The 14,219-nt window shown below is 46.1% G+C and overlaps 1 protein-coding gene across 5 annotated transcripts in view; it reads left to right on the top strand.

The window, feature by feature from the left end:
- Positions 1-9,238, top strand: part of C8H22orf39 (chromosome 8 C22orf39 homolog) — a 32,159-nt gene extending 22,921 nt beyond the window's left edge. For 2 of the 5 annotated variants that reach the window (XM_033955154.1, XM_033955153.1), the window contains one exon: positions 8,630-9,233. In XM_033955154.1, the coding sequence (XP_033811045.1) occupies positions 8,630-8,758 (129 nt within the window). In that variant the 3' untranslated portion in view covers positions 8,759-9,233. Of the gene's footprint in view, positions 1-8,629 lie in introns of all 5 variants that reach the window. The other 3 variants (XM_033955151.1, XM_033955155.1, XM_033955152.1) reach the window with 3 other exon arrangements.
- The last annotated feature ends 4,981 nt before the right edge of the window (positions 9,239-14,219 follow it).

Raw genomic sequence — 14,219 nt, 5'->3', positions numbered from 1 at the left:
TGCATGATGACTTGGGATACAGGAAAGTTTGCACACAATGGGTTCCCAAACAGCTTATTGATCTACACAAGCCACAGCGTGTGGCGGTTGTGACCCAGGTCTTGAGACGGTATCCAATATTCTGGAGAGAACTGTCACCGGTGATGAGACATGGGTGCATCACTGCAACTTGGAGAGCAAAAGACCAAAGTACAATGAAGCGGTTCTCACCTGGCTTTGTGAGCAGCCGAAAAACATCTCTACAAGAATGCAGAAGCTAGTGGAACAATAGTTCCCATGCAAGACGAGGAATTTGCTATATGTGGAAAAGTGATATATTCAATTGCTCACAGTTAACTTCTATTAAAGCTGTTAAATGTATTGTGCCTTTACTTTTTGATTTACCCTTGTATGTTGGAGCTTTTAAATCAATGCAGCAGTTTAGAAACAGAAACATGATGCCAGATAAAGGCAAAATGGCCCATCTAGTCTGCCCTTCCCCACTATCCACTATTTAGCTACGCTGACGACTTTATGACAATTATCCCATTCACCAACTCTGTCTCAGAAGTCACCCCCAAAGCAACAAAAGTACTAAATCGGATGGAGCAATGGATGACTGAATTCAGACTAAAACTAAACCAAGAGAAAACAAAATTTTTCATAGTATCGCCATACCCACTTGACACTAAAGCACCAATGTGCATCAATAACCTTAGATATCTATGAAGATATTGGGAGTAACACTGGACCAGAACCTGACCATGAAAAACCAGGTAGACTCCTTGAGCAGAAAACTCTTTTCACACCCTTTGGAAGCTTCGGTCCATCAGAGCTTACTTCGATGGCTCATCATTCCGAATTCTGGTACAATCAATTATACTGAGTCAACTAGATTATTGTAACATCGCCTACTTGGCACTCCCCCAGAAGTATACGCCGGCAACTGCAACTAGTTCAAAATGCAGCGATCAGACTACTCTGTAGACTGAAAAAGTTTGATCATGTGACACCTTCCTATAGACTTTTACACTGGCTGCCGATGGAGGCACGCGTGAAATTCAAATTTGGTTGTTTGTGCTTCAAGGTACTTTAACGGCCTAGCCCCTAAATACATAACAGACCTTTTTTCTTTCACAACCAACAGACACAAAGGAAGCTCACATCCGAACTTTGTCTCTCCACCGGTCAGAGGTTGTAAATTTAAAAGTTATCACCAACATCTTCTCACACATCAAGCAGCACTATGGGGTAAAGACCTTGAACAATTGCTTGTGTCCACTACCTATGTGGAATTGAGGAAACGCCTAAAAACACATTGTTCCTGAAATACTTAGGAAACCAACCTATACAATCTCAGTCCTCAACAAATGATCGCTAGAACTATCAATAATTAAGTCTGTACTTTGTTTATTCCATTTAATCTGTAACATTTCTAATAATTGTAAACCGCATAGAACTTCACGGTCCTGCGGTATATAAAAACTATTATTATTATTATTATCCCAGGACAAGCAGGCAGCATATTCTTAACGCATGGGTGACGTCACCGACGGAGCCCCGGTATGGACCTTTTTAACTAGAAAGTTCTAGTTGGCCGCACCGCGCATGCGCGAGTGCCTTCCCGCCCGACGGAGGAGAGCGTGGTCCCCAGTTTCTTCGTTTCCGCGGAGCGAAGAAGACGCATGTGTTTCAACGGCTGTTGAAATTTCAGATTTTGCCTTCCCGCTCGTGAAATTCTCTTCCTTTTTTGTTCTTTTTCCCTTCGGGTTTCTTTTTCGTTATTTTTTTGTAAAAAAAACAAAACAAAAAACTTTATTTTCTCTTATTTTTCGGGCCGGCCCCGGCGGGGCCTGTTGCCACCATACAGGCCTCCGGTTTTGATTTTGCGGAGGCCGTGTTTCCCTTCATGCCCCCTCAGCCGGGCTTTAAGAAGTGCCAGCGGTGTGCAAGCCCGATATCTCTCACTGACCCACACAATTGGTGTCTACAGTGCCTGAGTTCAGAGCATCGGGCTGACACCTGCACCCACTGTGCTACTCTTAAAAAGCGTACATTGAAAAATAGGCAGATCCAACAGAACATCCTGTTCGGTACCGGGTCTGCCATGGAATCGGCCGCGCCGTCATCGGCACCACAAAAGTCGGCACCGACTACTTCGACGACGCCTGATCCATCCTCGGGGTCGCTGGCACCAGGTAAGCCGGCTAAGAAGCCTTCCACTTCCCTTGAGCGCCCTCCTGCCACACCTGCAACGCCGGTCCTCCCGGCATCACGCCAACCCCGCAAACGCTCCGCCCCGATCTCGGTGAGTGCCTCGTCATCTGCCTCCTCATCGCCGGGGCATGGAGCGGCACCTATGGTACCGAAAAAGAAAAAAGCGGTACCGGTGCCTCCTCTGGACGACCGCATTGCGGCCATACTTCATAGTCAATTGCAGGAACAACTTCAACAGCAACTCCAGCACTTGTTGCCCGCAATATTGGCCCCGCTCCTTCCGGTACCGGACCGGCCCGAGCCTCGCACCATACCACCGGTGTCGACACCATCGGTACCGTTGAACACCTCCATGCCGGTACTCGCGGCTGAACCACTTCATCCTCCGGTGCAACCCCGCTCTGATGCAGACCCTCCCCGACATCGAGACCGACAACAGTCCCCCCGTGACCAGGACCAGCACCGGTCTTCTTCCCCCGGTACCGTCTCGATGCGCTCTGGCAAATCTCTCTTTAAGACTCGCCACACTGAGCTGTCCGCACCACCGTCCCGCCCCGTGCACACCGACGTCAGGGACCCGGACTTATGGGAAGAATCCCCACCCGGTACCGATGATGAGGCTTCATCAACAGACGAGGAACCCTCGATGGTCGATACCAGTTCCAAACCTGAACAGTCCTCGTTCACAAAATTTCTAAGGGAAATGTCGGCAGCTCTATCTATTCCTTTAGAGTCCGACTCTAAGAAATCCCAGGCTTTCCTTGACGCCCTGGACTTCGAACAACCTCCCAAGGAATTTTTAAAGTTACCTGTACACGACATCTTACGGGAAACTTTTTACAAGAATTGGGAAAACCCCCTCACGGTACCGGGTGCCCCTCGAAAACTGGATAGTTTGTACAGGGTCATTCCTATCCCGGGGTTCGATAAACCTCAACTGCCCCATGAATCCCTTCTTGTGGAGTCCACCTTAAAGAAAACCCAGGGTTCAAGTGTCTATGCCTCCACACCTCCTGGCAGAGAAGGCAGAACGATGGATAAATTTGGCAAGCGCCTTTATCAAAATTCCATGCTTGCCAACAGAGCTAATAATTACACCTTCCACTTCTCCTTCTATCTGAAGCATTTGGTGCAACAACTCTCCTCCATCCAAAAGTACATCCCTGAGCGTAAGATCCCGATTTTTCAACAGCAAATTTCCAGCTTACTCCAACTCTGGAAATTTATGGTGATATCCATTTATAACTCTTTTGAACTGACCTCTCGAGCCTCTGCCATGGCTGTCGCCATGAGGCGCTTGGCCTGGCTGAGGGTTTCTGACCTTGATATCAATCACCAGGACCGCCTAGCCAACGCACCTTGTCTTGGTGATGAACTCTTTGGGGAGTCCCTGGACTCAACTACCCAGAAACTCTCGGCACACGAGACCAGGTGGGATACCCTGATCAAACCCAAAAAGAAGACTCCACCTGCTCGCCCCTACAAACAGCAGTCTTCCTACCAACGCAGGTTTTCGGCCAGACCCCTCAACCCGCCTCAGCATCAACAGCCTCGCCGACCTCGTCAGCAGCACCAATCTCAAGCACGTTCACAGTCTCACCAACTGGCCAAGCCTCTCCCACAGTCAAAACCATCTCAGCCCTTTTGACTCTTTTCTCCAGAGCATAGCCATTCTCCAATCCTCGGTGCCTCTTCCTCAACCTATCGGAGGCCGCCTCACAATTTTTCTCAACCGTTGGTAGGTCATCACATCAGACCAGTGGGTACTCAACATCATCCGCCACGGCTACTCCCTCAACTTCCAGACTCTTCCACCAGACAATCCTCCCGTAGAGTCTGCTTCTCATTCCTTCCAAACTCCACTCCTCCTGAGGGAGATCCAATCCCTCCTTCTTCTCAATGCAATCGAAGAAGTTCCCCCAGACCAAAGGGGTCAGGGATTCTACTCCCGCTACTTCCTGGTACCCAAGAAGACGGGAGACCTCCGTCCCATCCTCGATCTCAGGGACCTCAACAAGTGTCTGGTCAAGGAAAAGTTCAGGATGCTCTCCCTGGCCACGCTTTACCCTCTTCTCTCTCAACATGACTGGCTATGTTCCCTAGACCTCAAAGAGGCCTACACTCACATTCCAATCCATCTGACTTCACGTCGCTACCTCCGATTTCAGGTACAGCACCGCCACTATCAATACAAAGTGTTACCCTTTGGCCTCGCATCATCGCCTAGGGTGTTCACCAAGTGCCTTATTGTGGTGGCGGCCTTCCTCAGGTCTCACAACCTCCAGGTGTTCCCCTACTTGGACGATTGGTTGGTGAAAGCACCTACGTCTCCGCTTGTGCTACAAGCCACTCAGCACACCATCTCTTTCCTCCATCTCCTGGGATTCGAGATCAAATACCCCAAGTCGCATCTGCTTCCCACACAACGACTTCAGTTCATTGGAGCAGTTCTCGACACCACTCTGATGAGGGCGTTTCTTCCCTCCGACCGCCAACGGACCCTGCTCCATCTCTGCCGTCAGGTGCTCCTTTGTCGCTCTATTCCAGCTCGGCATATGATGATCCTCCTGGGCCACATGGCCTCGACGGTCCATGTGCTTTCTCTGGCACGACTCCACCTCCGGACACCTCAATGGACTCTGGCCAACCAATGGTCACAGACCACGGATCCTCTTTCTCATCCCATCTCTGTGACATCGTCTCTTCAGCAATCTCTTCAATGGTGGTTGAACTCCTCAAATCTTTCCAGGGGTCTCCTCTTTCATCTGCCCCCTCACTCCAGGATCATCACCACGGATGCCTCCCCCTATGCGTGGGGAGCTCACCTGGGAGATTTGCGCACCCAGGGTCTCTGGACCCCTCAGGAGCGTCTACATCACATCAATTTCCTGGAACTGAGAGCCATGTTCTATGCTCTCAAGGCCTTCCAGCACCTTCTCTACCCTCAGGTTCTTCTCCTGTGCACAGACAACCAAGTCGCCATGTATTACATAAACAAGCAAGGCGGCACCGGATCTCCCCTCCTCTGTCAGGAGGCCATCCGCATCTGGACCTGGGCCACGGCCCGCAGTCTCTTCCTCAAGGCCGTCTATATCCAGGGCGAACAGAACTCCCTGGCCGACAATCTCAGCCGCATCCTTCAACCTCACAAGTGGACCTTGGATCCTCCCACACTCCACTCCATCTTCACTCTCTGGGGCACTCCTCAGGTGGACCTCTTTGCAGCTCCTCACAACCATCAGCTGCCCCAGTTCTGTTCCAGACTCTACTCTCCTCATCGTCTGGCCCCAGATGCATTCCTGCTCGACTGGACGGATCGGTTCCTCTATGCCTTTCCTCCACTGCCTCTAATGTTGCGGACGTTATTCAAACTCCGCAGGGACAGAGCCACCATGATTCTCATCGCTCCTCGGTGGCCTCGCCAACACTGGTTCTCCCTCCTGCTCCAGCTCAGCTCCTCTTCCTGTGTTTCCTACTCTACTTACACAGCAGCATCAGTCTCTACTACATCCCAACCTGTCCTCGCTCCACCTGACAGCTTGGTTTCTCTCAGGCTGACCTCTCCAGAGAATCTGTCTCAGCCTGTCCGTCGCATTTTGGATGCCTCCAGGAAACCGGCCACCCTCCAATGTTACCATCAGAAGTGGACCAGGTTCTCCTCTTGGTGTCTACTGCATCATCACGATCCCACCTCATTAGCGGTGGAAACTGTACTGGACTATTTGCTCTCTCTGTCCGACGCTGGCCTCAAGTCTACCTCAATCAGAGTCCACCTCAGTGCCATCACTGCGTTTCATGAGCCTATCCTCGGAAAACCTCTCACGGCTCATCCACTGGTTTCCCAGTTCATGAGAGGCCTCTTCAATGTCAAACCACCTCTGAAGCCTCCTCCTGTCGTCTGGGACCTGAATGTGGTTTTATCAGCCCTCATGAAACCCCCTTTTGAGCCTCTTGCCACAACTTCGCTCAAACTTCTAACATGGAAGGTGCTTTTCCTCATTGCCATCACCTCTGCCAGGAGGGTTAGTGAGATGCACGCGCTGGTCGCCGATCCACCATTCACTGTTTTTCACCATGACAAGGTGGTTCTGCGTACCCATCCTAAATTCCTTCCCAAGGTGGTCTCGGCTTTTCACCTCAACCAGTCCATTGTGTTGCCTGTCTTTTTCCCTAAACCCCATTCTCATCATGGGGAACAGGCGTTGCACACGCTGGATTGTAAGCGTGCCCTTGCATACTACCTTGACCGTACCAGAGCTCACCGCTCGTCCCCTCAGCTCTTTCTGACCTTCGATCCTAACCGTCCAGGTCGTCCTGTCTCTAAACGGACGCTTTCCAACTGGCTTGCTGCCTGTATTGCGTTCTGTTATGCTCGGGCCGGTCTCTCACTGGAAGGTGCTGTCACGGCCCACAGGGTCAGAGCTATGGCTGCTTCTGTGGCTTTCCTCCGTTCCACGCCCATCGAGGAAATCTGCAAGGCTGCCACTTGGTCCTCAGTTCACACGTTCACTACTCACTACTGTCTGGATGCCTTCTCCAGACGGGATGGACACTTCGGCCAATCTATGTTACAAAATTTATTTTCCTAATGGCCAACCATCCCTCCTCCCTCTCTGTTAGCTTGGAGGTCACCCATGCGTTAAGAATATGCTGCCTGCTTGTCCTGGGATAAAGCACAGTTACTTACCGTAACAGGTGTTATCCAGGGACAGCAGGCAGATATTCTTACGTCCCACCCTCCTCCCCGGGTTGGCTTCTTAGCTGGCTTATCTTAACTGGGGACCACGCTCTCCTCCGGGCGGGAAGGCACTCGCGCATGCGCGGTGCGGCCAACTAGAACTTTCTAGTTAAAAAGGTCCGTACCGGGGCTCCGTCGGTGACGTCACCCATGCGTTAAGAATATCTGCCTGCTGTCCCTGGATAACACCTGTTACGGTAAGTAACTGTGCTTTATCTCTTCCCTAAGAGATCCCACATGCCTGCCATCTTGAATTCACATACAATTTTCATCTCCACCACCTCCAGCAGGAGATTTCCATTTATCTACTACCCTTTCTGTAAAGAAGTATTTTCTTATATAGAAGGTGGTTGCAGTTAACCAGTTCCTGCCACATACTGGCTTCTTGTAGGCACATACTTTTGAGCTGTTTCAGTGATAATTCCTTTGATCTTTGCTGACAATTCATCTGGGGCCCCTCCTTCCTTCCTGAGCAGGTTGAACATGTTACTCATTTCAATTGCATACTGCACAGGAATCTCATTGACATCAAACTTCCTCTGCATGTCTGGATACTTGATCTTGCATAGTCTGACCCTGACTTTGGCTACAAGGAGTTGATGAACAGATGTAGTGTCTGCACCTGGTAGTGTTGTTTGCAGAGAAAATTGATCCCTTCCATTTTTGCTGCCATATGATGTAGTCAATTTGGTTGCGATGCTGCCCATTTAGGGATGTCCAGGTGGAGAGGTGCCGCTTCGACTGGGTGAAGGTGTTAGTGATTCTAAGCTTGTTCTCTTGGCAGAACTGCACAAGGTGGTCCCCAGCTTCATTCCTCTCCCCTAGGCTATGCCTGCCAACCACTCCTGCATCCTCTCCTTCTTCAACTTTGTCATTGAAGTTGCCCATAATGTACATGATGTCTTTTCTTGGGGTTCTTTCGAGTGTACTTTGGACCTGCGCATAGAATTCCCCAATGTCCTGCTGTGACACGTCTACTGTTGGTACATAGACTTGAATGATGGTTGCATTCAGAGGTTTTCCTCTTATGTGAATGGACATGACTATCATTGATGTATTGGGAGCGATCCTTTTGTTGAACTGCCTTTCTCCTCCTTTCTGTCTCATTGCCTGAGTAATAAATGATGTAGTGTCTGAGCTGAAGGTCCCAGATCCAGTCCAGTCCAATGCAGTTCACCGACTCCCACTACCTCCTTGCTCGTTCTTTCCATTTCCCCCTTGATAATGTCCAGCTTTCCAATGTTCATCCCTCTCACGTTCCATGCTCCAATGGTATATTCTTTGCAGCTCAGGTGGCCCTTTTCATCATGGAATTCATCAGCAATTCGGCCCCCATGTGGATTCCCCCCTCTTGCATCATCCTTGTCCTGATTACTTCAGATCCGCCTTTGCTCTTCCCCAGTTGCTTGAACGATGTTGTCCAGCCCATGGGGCCCACTTTTGAGCACCATATCTGAAGCATATTGATTCTGATCCATAGAGTTTCATGGTGAAGGTTTTATGGGGTAGGTTACCAAGTATTATACATACATTCACCAGTATCTAGAGAAATAACTCCTTTTACAAACTGGCCTATGAATTTATAAATTACAGAAGTAACATGTTGCTCTGTGTAATATATAGTTAAATACAGTATTATCAGTTAATTATTAAATGTTCCCAGATGCTTTAAACAGACATATTTTGGGTTTTCAGGATGCCCTGCAGCAGAGTGAGAAGAACCGTTTGCTGGAAAAGCAGAAGCATGATTCAGTCTGGAACAACAGGAAAAATCCCCCTAAGGATTGGAACATTCCTCTTGATCAAGGAAAACCAAAGCAGTGAGAAGGAAGAGCACAAATGGTCTAAAAAATGTCTTTGTACTATGCACAGAGAGTCTACAAAATTAATATAAAGGAACACTGCTTCCCATTGTGGATTTTTTTTTATTGGTTGTGATATAACATATAAATGTTTGACTTACATTTGCTGAAAAATACTCAATAAAAGGAACAGCCCAGAAACTAAGAAACTACTGTTTTTATATTATGCTGCAAGCAGACCTTGCCTAGGGCCAGGTTAAACTTTATACTAGAAAAGGTTCAAAGAAAAGCAACCAAGATGATAAAGGGGATAGAACTCCTCTCGTATGAGGAAAGATTAAAAAGGTTAGGGCTCTTCAGCTTGGAAAAGATGGCTGAGGGGAGATAGAATTGAAGTCTACATAATTCTGAGTGGAACAGAATGCCAAATGGATCGATTTTCACTCCATCAAAAATTACAAGGACTAGGAGACACTCAATGAAGTTACAGGAAAATACTTTTAAAACCAATAGGAGGAAATATTTTTTCACTCTGAGAATATTTAAGCTCCGGAACGCATTGCCAGCAGTTGTGGTAAGAACGGATAGCATAGCTGGTTTTAAGAAAGGTATGGACAATTTCCTGGAGGAAAAGTCCATAGTCTGTTTTTTTTTTTTTTTTTTAATAAATCTTTATTCATTTTCAAATATTACAACATAGTCTGTTATTGAGAAAACATGGAGGAAGCCACTGCTTACCCTGAATCTGTATACCCAGCAACTGAAGGCTAATATCTTAAGACTTGGAACTCAACCAATCTCTCTATAACCAATTCCAAGTGTGTACTACTTCCTTTTACTCATATCACATCATTTCAGACCTTCATGTTATACTTTTTTATTTACTTTCTTTTGGATCTCAGAACCACCCTCCTCCATCCGTTACTTTCATGTTTTAAAACGGGGAGCTTCACAGGTGTAATATCCTCACTGGCCCGTATTAATTGTTCAAATGCAAATTTAGCACTGTTTTAACACTTTTTTTTTTGTTTTGTTTTTTCTACATTTCAGTTTGTACTTAGCTTGTTTGTTAGTGCAGCGGTAGGACCTGACATGTTTCGCATCCGCTTCGTCAGGGATCCTTACAAGCCGCTAACATCCACCCCGCTCAAAGTCTTTGCGATTTAAACTTTGAGCGGGGTGGATGTTAGCGGCTTGTAAGGATCCCTGACGAAGCGGATGCGAAACATGTCGGGTCCTACCGCTGCACTAACAAACAAGCTAAGTACAAACTGAAATGTAGAAAAAACAAAACAAAAAAAAAAGTGTTAAAACAGTGCTAAATTTGCATTTGAACAATTAATACGGGCCAGTGAGGATATTACACCTGTGAAGCTCACCGTTTTAAAACACGAAAGTAACGGATGGAGGAGGGTGGTTCTGAGGTCCAAAAGAAAGTAAATAAAAAAGTATAACATGAAGGTCTGAAATGATGTGATATATGAGTAAAGTACACACTTGGAATTGGTTATAGAGAGATACCCTGAATCTGTAGCATGGAATGCTGCTACTCCTTGAGTTTTGTTATTATATAGAAAGGCCTTAACCATATATCAACCCTACAATTGTATACCAAATTAGATAAAGGGAAAAATAATCTATTGAATATATAAAATTATCAAATCATCAGAACTAACTCCATTCAAATTCGAAAATGAACACCACTATAGTATCTGAATTGAAAAATGTAAATCAAGATATTATTATGAATATTTAGAAAGATTGTAATTAAATCATAATCCAAATTGAGTGTTAAAGTGTTTGAGAAAAATTGTGGTGGACATATCATATTATACTGAGGCAGGTGTGCAAAAGTGGAAGGGTGGTAGTTATGGGGGATTTCAACTATCCGGGAATAGACTGGGACATTGGGCACTCAAACTGCACGAGAGAAACTAAATTCCTAGAGGCGATAAGGGACTGTTTCATGGAGCAGCTGGTCGCAGAACCAACGCGAGGGGATGCCACTCTAGACCTAATCCTCAACGGGCTAGAAGGACCCGCAAAGGAAGTGGTGGTAATAGCACCATTAGGGAACAGTGATCACAACATGATCCAGTACAAATTAAACATGGGAACATCAAAGGTGAAAAGAACCAAAACGACAGCACTCAACTTCAGAAAGGGAAACTACAAGGACATGAGGAAAATGGTAGGAAAAAAGCTCAGCAGCAACTCAGGGAAGGTGAAGCCTGGACACTGCTTAAAGGCATAGTGCTCGAGGCACAAGACCTGTGCGTCCCAAGGTTTAGGAAAGGGTGCAAAAAGAAAAATCGAACTAGAAACCCAGCATGGTTAACATCTGCGGTTAAAAAGGAGATAAGCGACAAGAAATCATCCTTCAAGAAATGGAAAAAGGATCCAACAAAGGAAAACCAGGAAGAGCACAAAAGACACCAGAAAGAATGTCATAGAGAGGTCAGGAAGGCAAAGAGAGAATATGAGGAAAGACTAGCAGGAGAAGCAAGAAACTTCAAACCCTTCTTCAGGTATGTGAAAGGGAAACAACCAGCCAGAGAGGAAGTGGGACCACTGGACGACGGAGACAGGAAAGGAGCGATAAAGGAGGAAAAAGAGATAGCTGAAAGGTTAAACAAATTCTTCTCGTCGGTCTTCACCAGAGAGGACACATCCAATATCCCAGAACCCGAGATGATTATAAACGGAGAACACAACGAAAGGCTGGTACAACTAGAGGTAAGCATAGAGGATGTCCACAGACAGATAGACAGACTAAAGAGCGACAAATCACCAGGCCCGGATGGCATCCACCCAAGGGTACTAAAAGAACTGAAAAACGAAATAGCAGAGACACTTCGCCAAATATGTAACCTCTCCCTAAAAACTGGGGAGATCCCAGAGGACTGGAAAATAGCAAATGACACGCCCATCTTTAAGAAGGGATCAAGGGGTGACCCGGGAAACTACAGGCCTGTGAGCTTGACCTCGGTTCCTGGAAAGATGATGGAAGCAATGGTAAAGGACACAATCTGCGAACACATAGAAAACAATGGACAACTGAAGGCGAGCCAGCATGGCTTCTGCAAGGGAAGGTCGTGCCTCACGAACTTGCTGTACTTCTTTGAGGGAATAAACAGTCAGATGGATAAGGGTGAATCCATAGACATCATTTACCTTCACTTCCAAAAAGCCTTCGACAAGGTACCTCACGAACGGCTACTTAAAAAACTGTGGAACCACGGGGTGCAAGGGGATATCTACCGATGGATCAAACACTGGCTAGCGGGCAGGAAACAGAGGGTTGGAGTCAAGGGCCAATACTCAGATTGGCAATGGGTCACGAGCGGAGTTCCGCAGGGGTCGGTGCTGGGACCTCTACTATTCAATATATTTATTAACGATCTGGAGACGGGGACAAAATGTGAGGTTATCAAATTTGCTGATGACACCAAACTCTGCAGCAGGGTTAGAAACAAGGAAGACTGCGAAGACCTACAAAGGGACCTAACGAGACTGGAAGACTGGGCAAAAAAGTGGCAAATGAGTTTTAACGTAGAGAAATGCAAGGTCATGCATGTAGGGAAAAAGAACCCGATGTTCAACTACAAAATGGGGGGAACACTGCTAGGGGTGAGTAACCTGGAAAGGGACCTGGGGGTGATGGTCGACTCATCACTGAAACCATCGGTGCAATGTGCGACAGCCTCAAAGAAAGCAAACAGAATGCTGGGCATCATCAAAAAGGGTATCACGACCCGGACGAAGGAAGTCATCATGCCGCTGTATCGCGCAATGGTGCGCCCGCACCTGGAGTACTGTGTTCAATACTGGTCCTCAAGAAGGACATGGCGGTACTCGAGGGAGTGCAGAGGAGGGCGACTAAGCTGATAAAAGGTATGGAAAATTTTCCATACGCTGACAGGTTAAAAATGCTGGGGATGTTCTCCCTGGAGAAGAGGAGACTTAGAGGGGACATGATAGAAACCTTCAAAATCCTTAGGGGCATAGAGAGAGTAAATAAGGACAGATTCTTCAAACTGAGAGGAGCCACAAGCACTAGGGGTCACTCGGAGAAATTGAAAGGGGACAGGTTTAGAACAAATGCTAGAAAATTCTTTTTTACACAGAGGGTGGTAGACACATGGAACGCGCTTCCGGAGGAAGTGATAGGCCAGAACTCTGTACAAGGATTCAAGAAGGGTTTGGATAGGTTCCTGGAGGATAAGGGGATAGAGGGGTACAGATAGAACTTGAGGTAGGTTATAGAAGTGGTCAGAAACCACTTCACAGGTCGCAGACCTGATGGGCCGCCGCGGGAGCGGACCGCTGGGCGAGATGGACCTCGGTCTGACTCAGTGGAGGCAACTTCTTATGTTCTTATACAGACTTCAATCTTTGGAACCTCTTATGATACCATTCCAGGTTCCTGTCTTGTATACCGTTGTAATCATTCATGTCCACCACCCCCTACCACTAAAAAACTTGTACTTTATTTATTTTAATCAATTTAATAATTACTTAATTTAATAAATTACTAATCTGAAATATTTTTTATAAAAAATGAGTCATACCTACATGTGTGTAAGTAAAACTAAATTATAATTTCATTTTGAATTGTAATACAATAAATGTTGACTCAAAATTGTAAAGTGTATAACATGTACAAACATAACATGTGCAAATTTAAGATTATAAAGTGCATAACGTGCATGTGCATACAAAACTTGTTAATTGATCTATTTTGATAAATTTATGATTATAATTATGACTGTAATTATAAATAAATGAAACTGGAAATGTGTTCCTAAAGCATGCATTTACTGCAATCCATTGAATAAATTGTATGCAAGATAACTATTATATGTTGAGAAGGCAACACTTAGCTTATTGTATAGTGGAACCTGCCATCATCAACGTTGATACGGATAAAGAACTTATAAAGATCAATTAACTTATCAAAGAACTTATGCACTTTATAATCTTAAGTTTGCACATGTTACGTTTGTACATGTTATGCACTTTACAATTTTGAGTCCACATTTATTGTATTACAATTCAAAATGAAATTATAATTTAGTTTTGATTACACACATGTAGGTATGACTCATTTTTTATAAAAATATTTCAGATTACTATTTTATTAAATTAAGTAATTTATTAAATTGATTAAAACAGGTGTGTCCAACTTATGGCCCTATGAAATATTTTTTGTGGCCTTGGTCGAGGGCAATGCAGTGTTTTCCTCTGCTGCCCCCGGGGTGTTTACTGTCTTGCCAGCTCCCTCCTCTGTCTTGCTGCAGCCTTTGCGTGTTTGTGCAGCCCCAGAAACAGTTTTTTCAGCCAATGCGGCCCAGGGAAGCCATAAGGTTGGACACCCCTGAATTAAAATAAAATACAGTGGTACCTCGGTTTACAAGTGCACCGGTTTGCGAGTGTTTTGCAAGATGAGCAAAACATTTGCAAAATCGGCACCTCGGAAACCG

The sequence above is a fragment of the Geotrypetes seraphini genome, chromosome 8 (assembly GCF_902459505.1).
Source record: "Geotrypetes seraphini chromosome 8, aGeoSer1.1, whole genome shotgun sequence".
NCBI classification, from domain to species: domain Eukaryota; kingdom Metazoa; phylum Chordata; class Amphibia; order Gymnophiona; family Dermophiidae; genus Geotrypetes; species Geotrypetes seraphini.
This window is presented reverse-complemented; position numbering and strand designations above follow the sequence as displayed.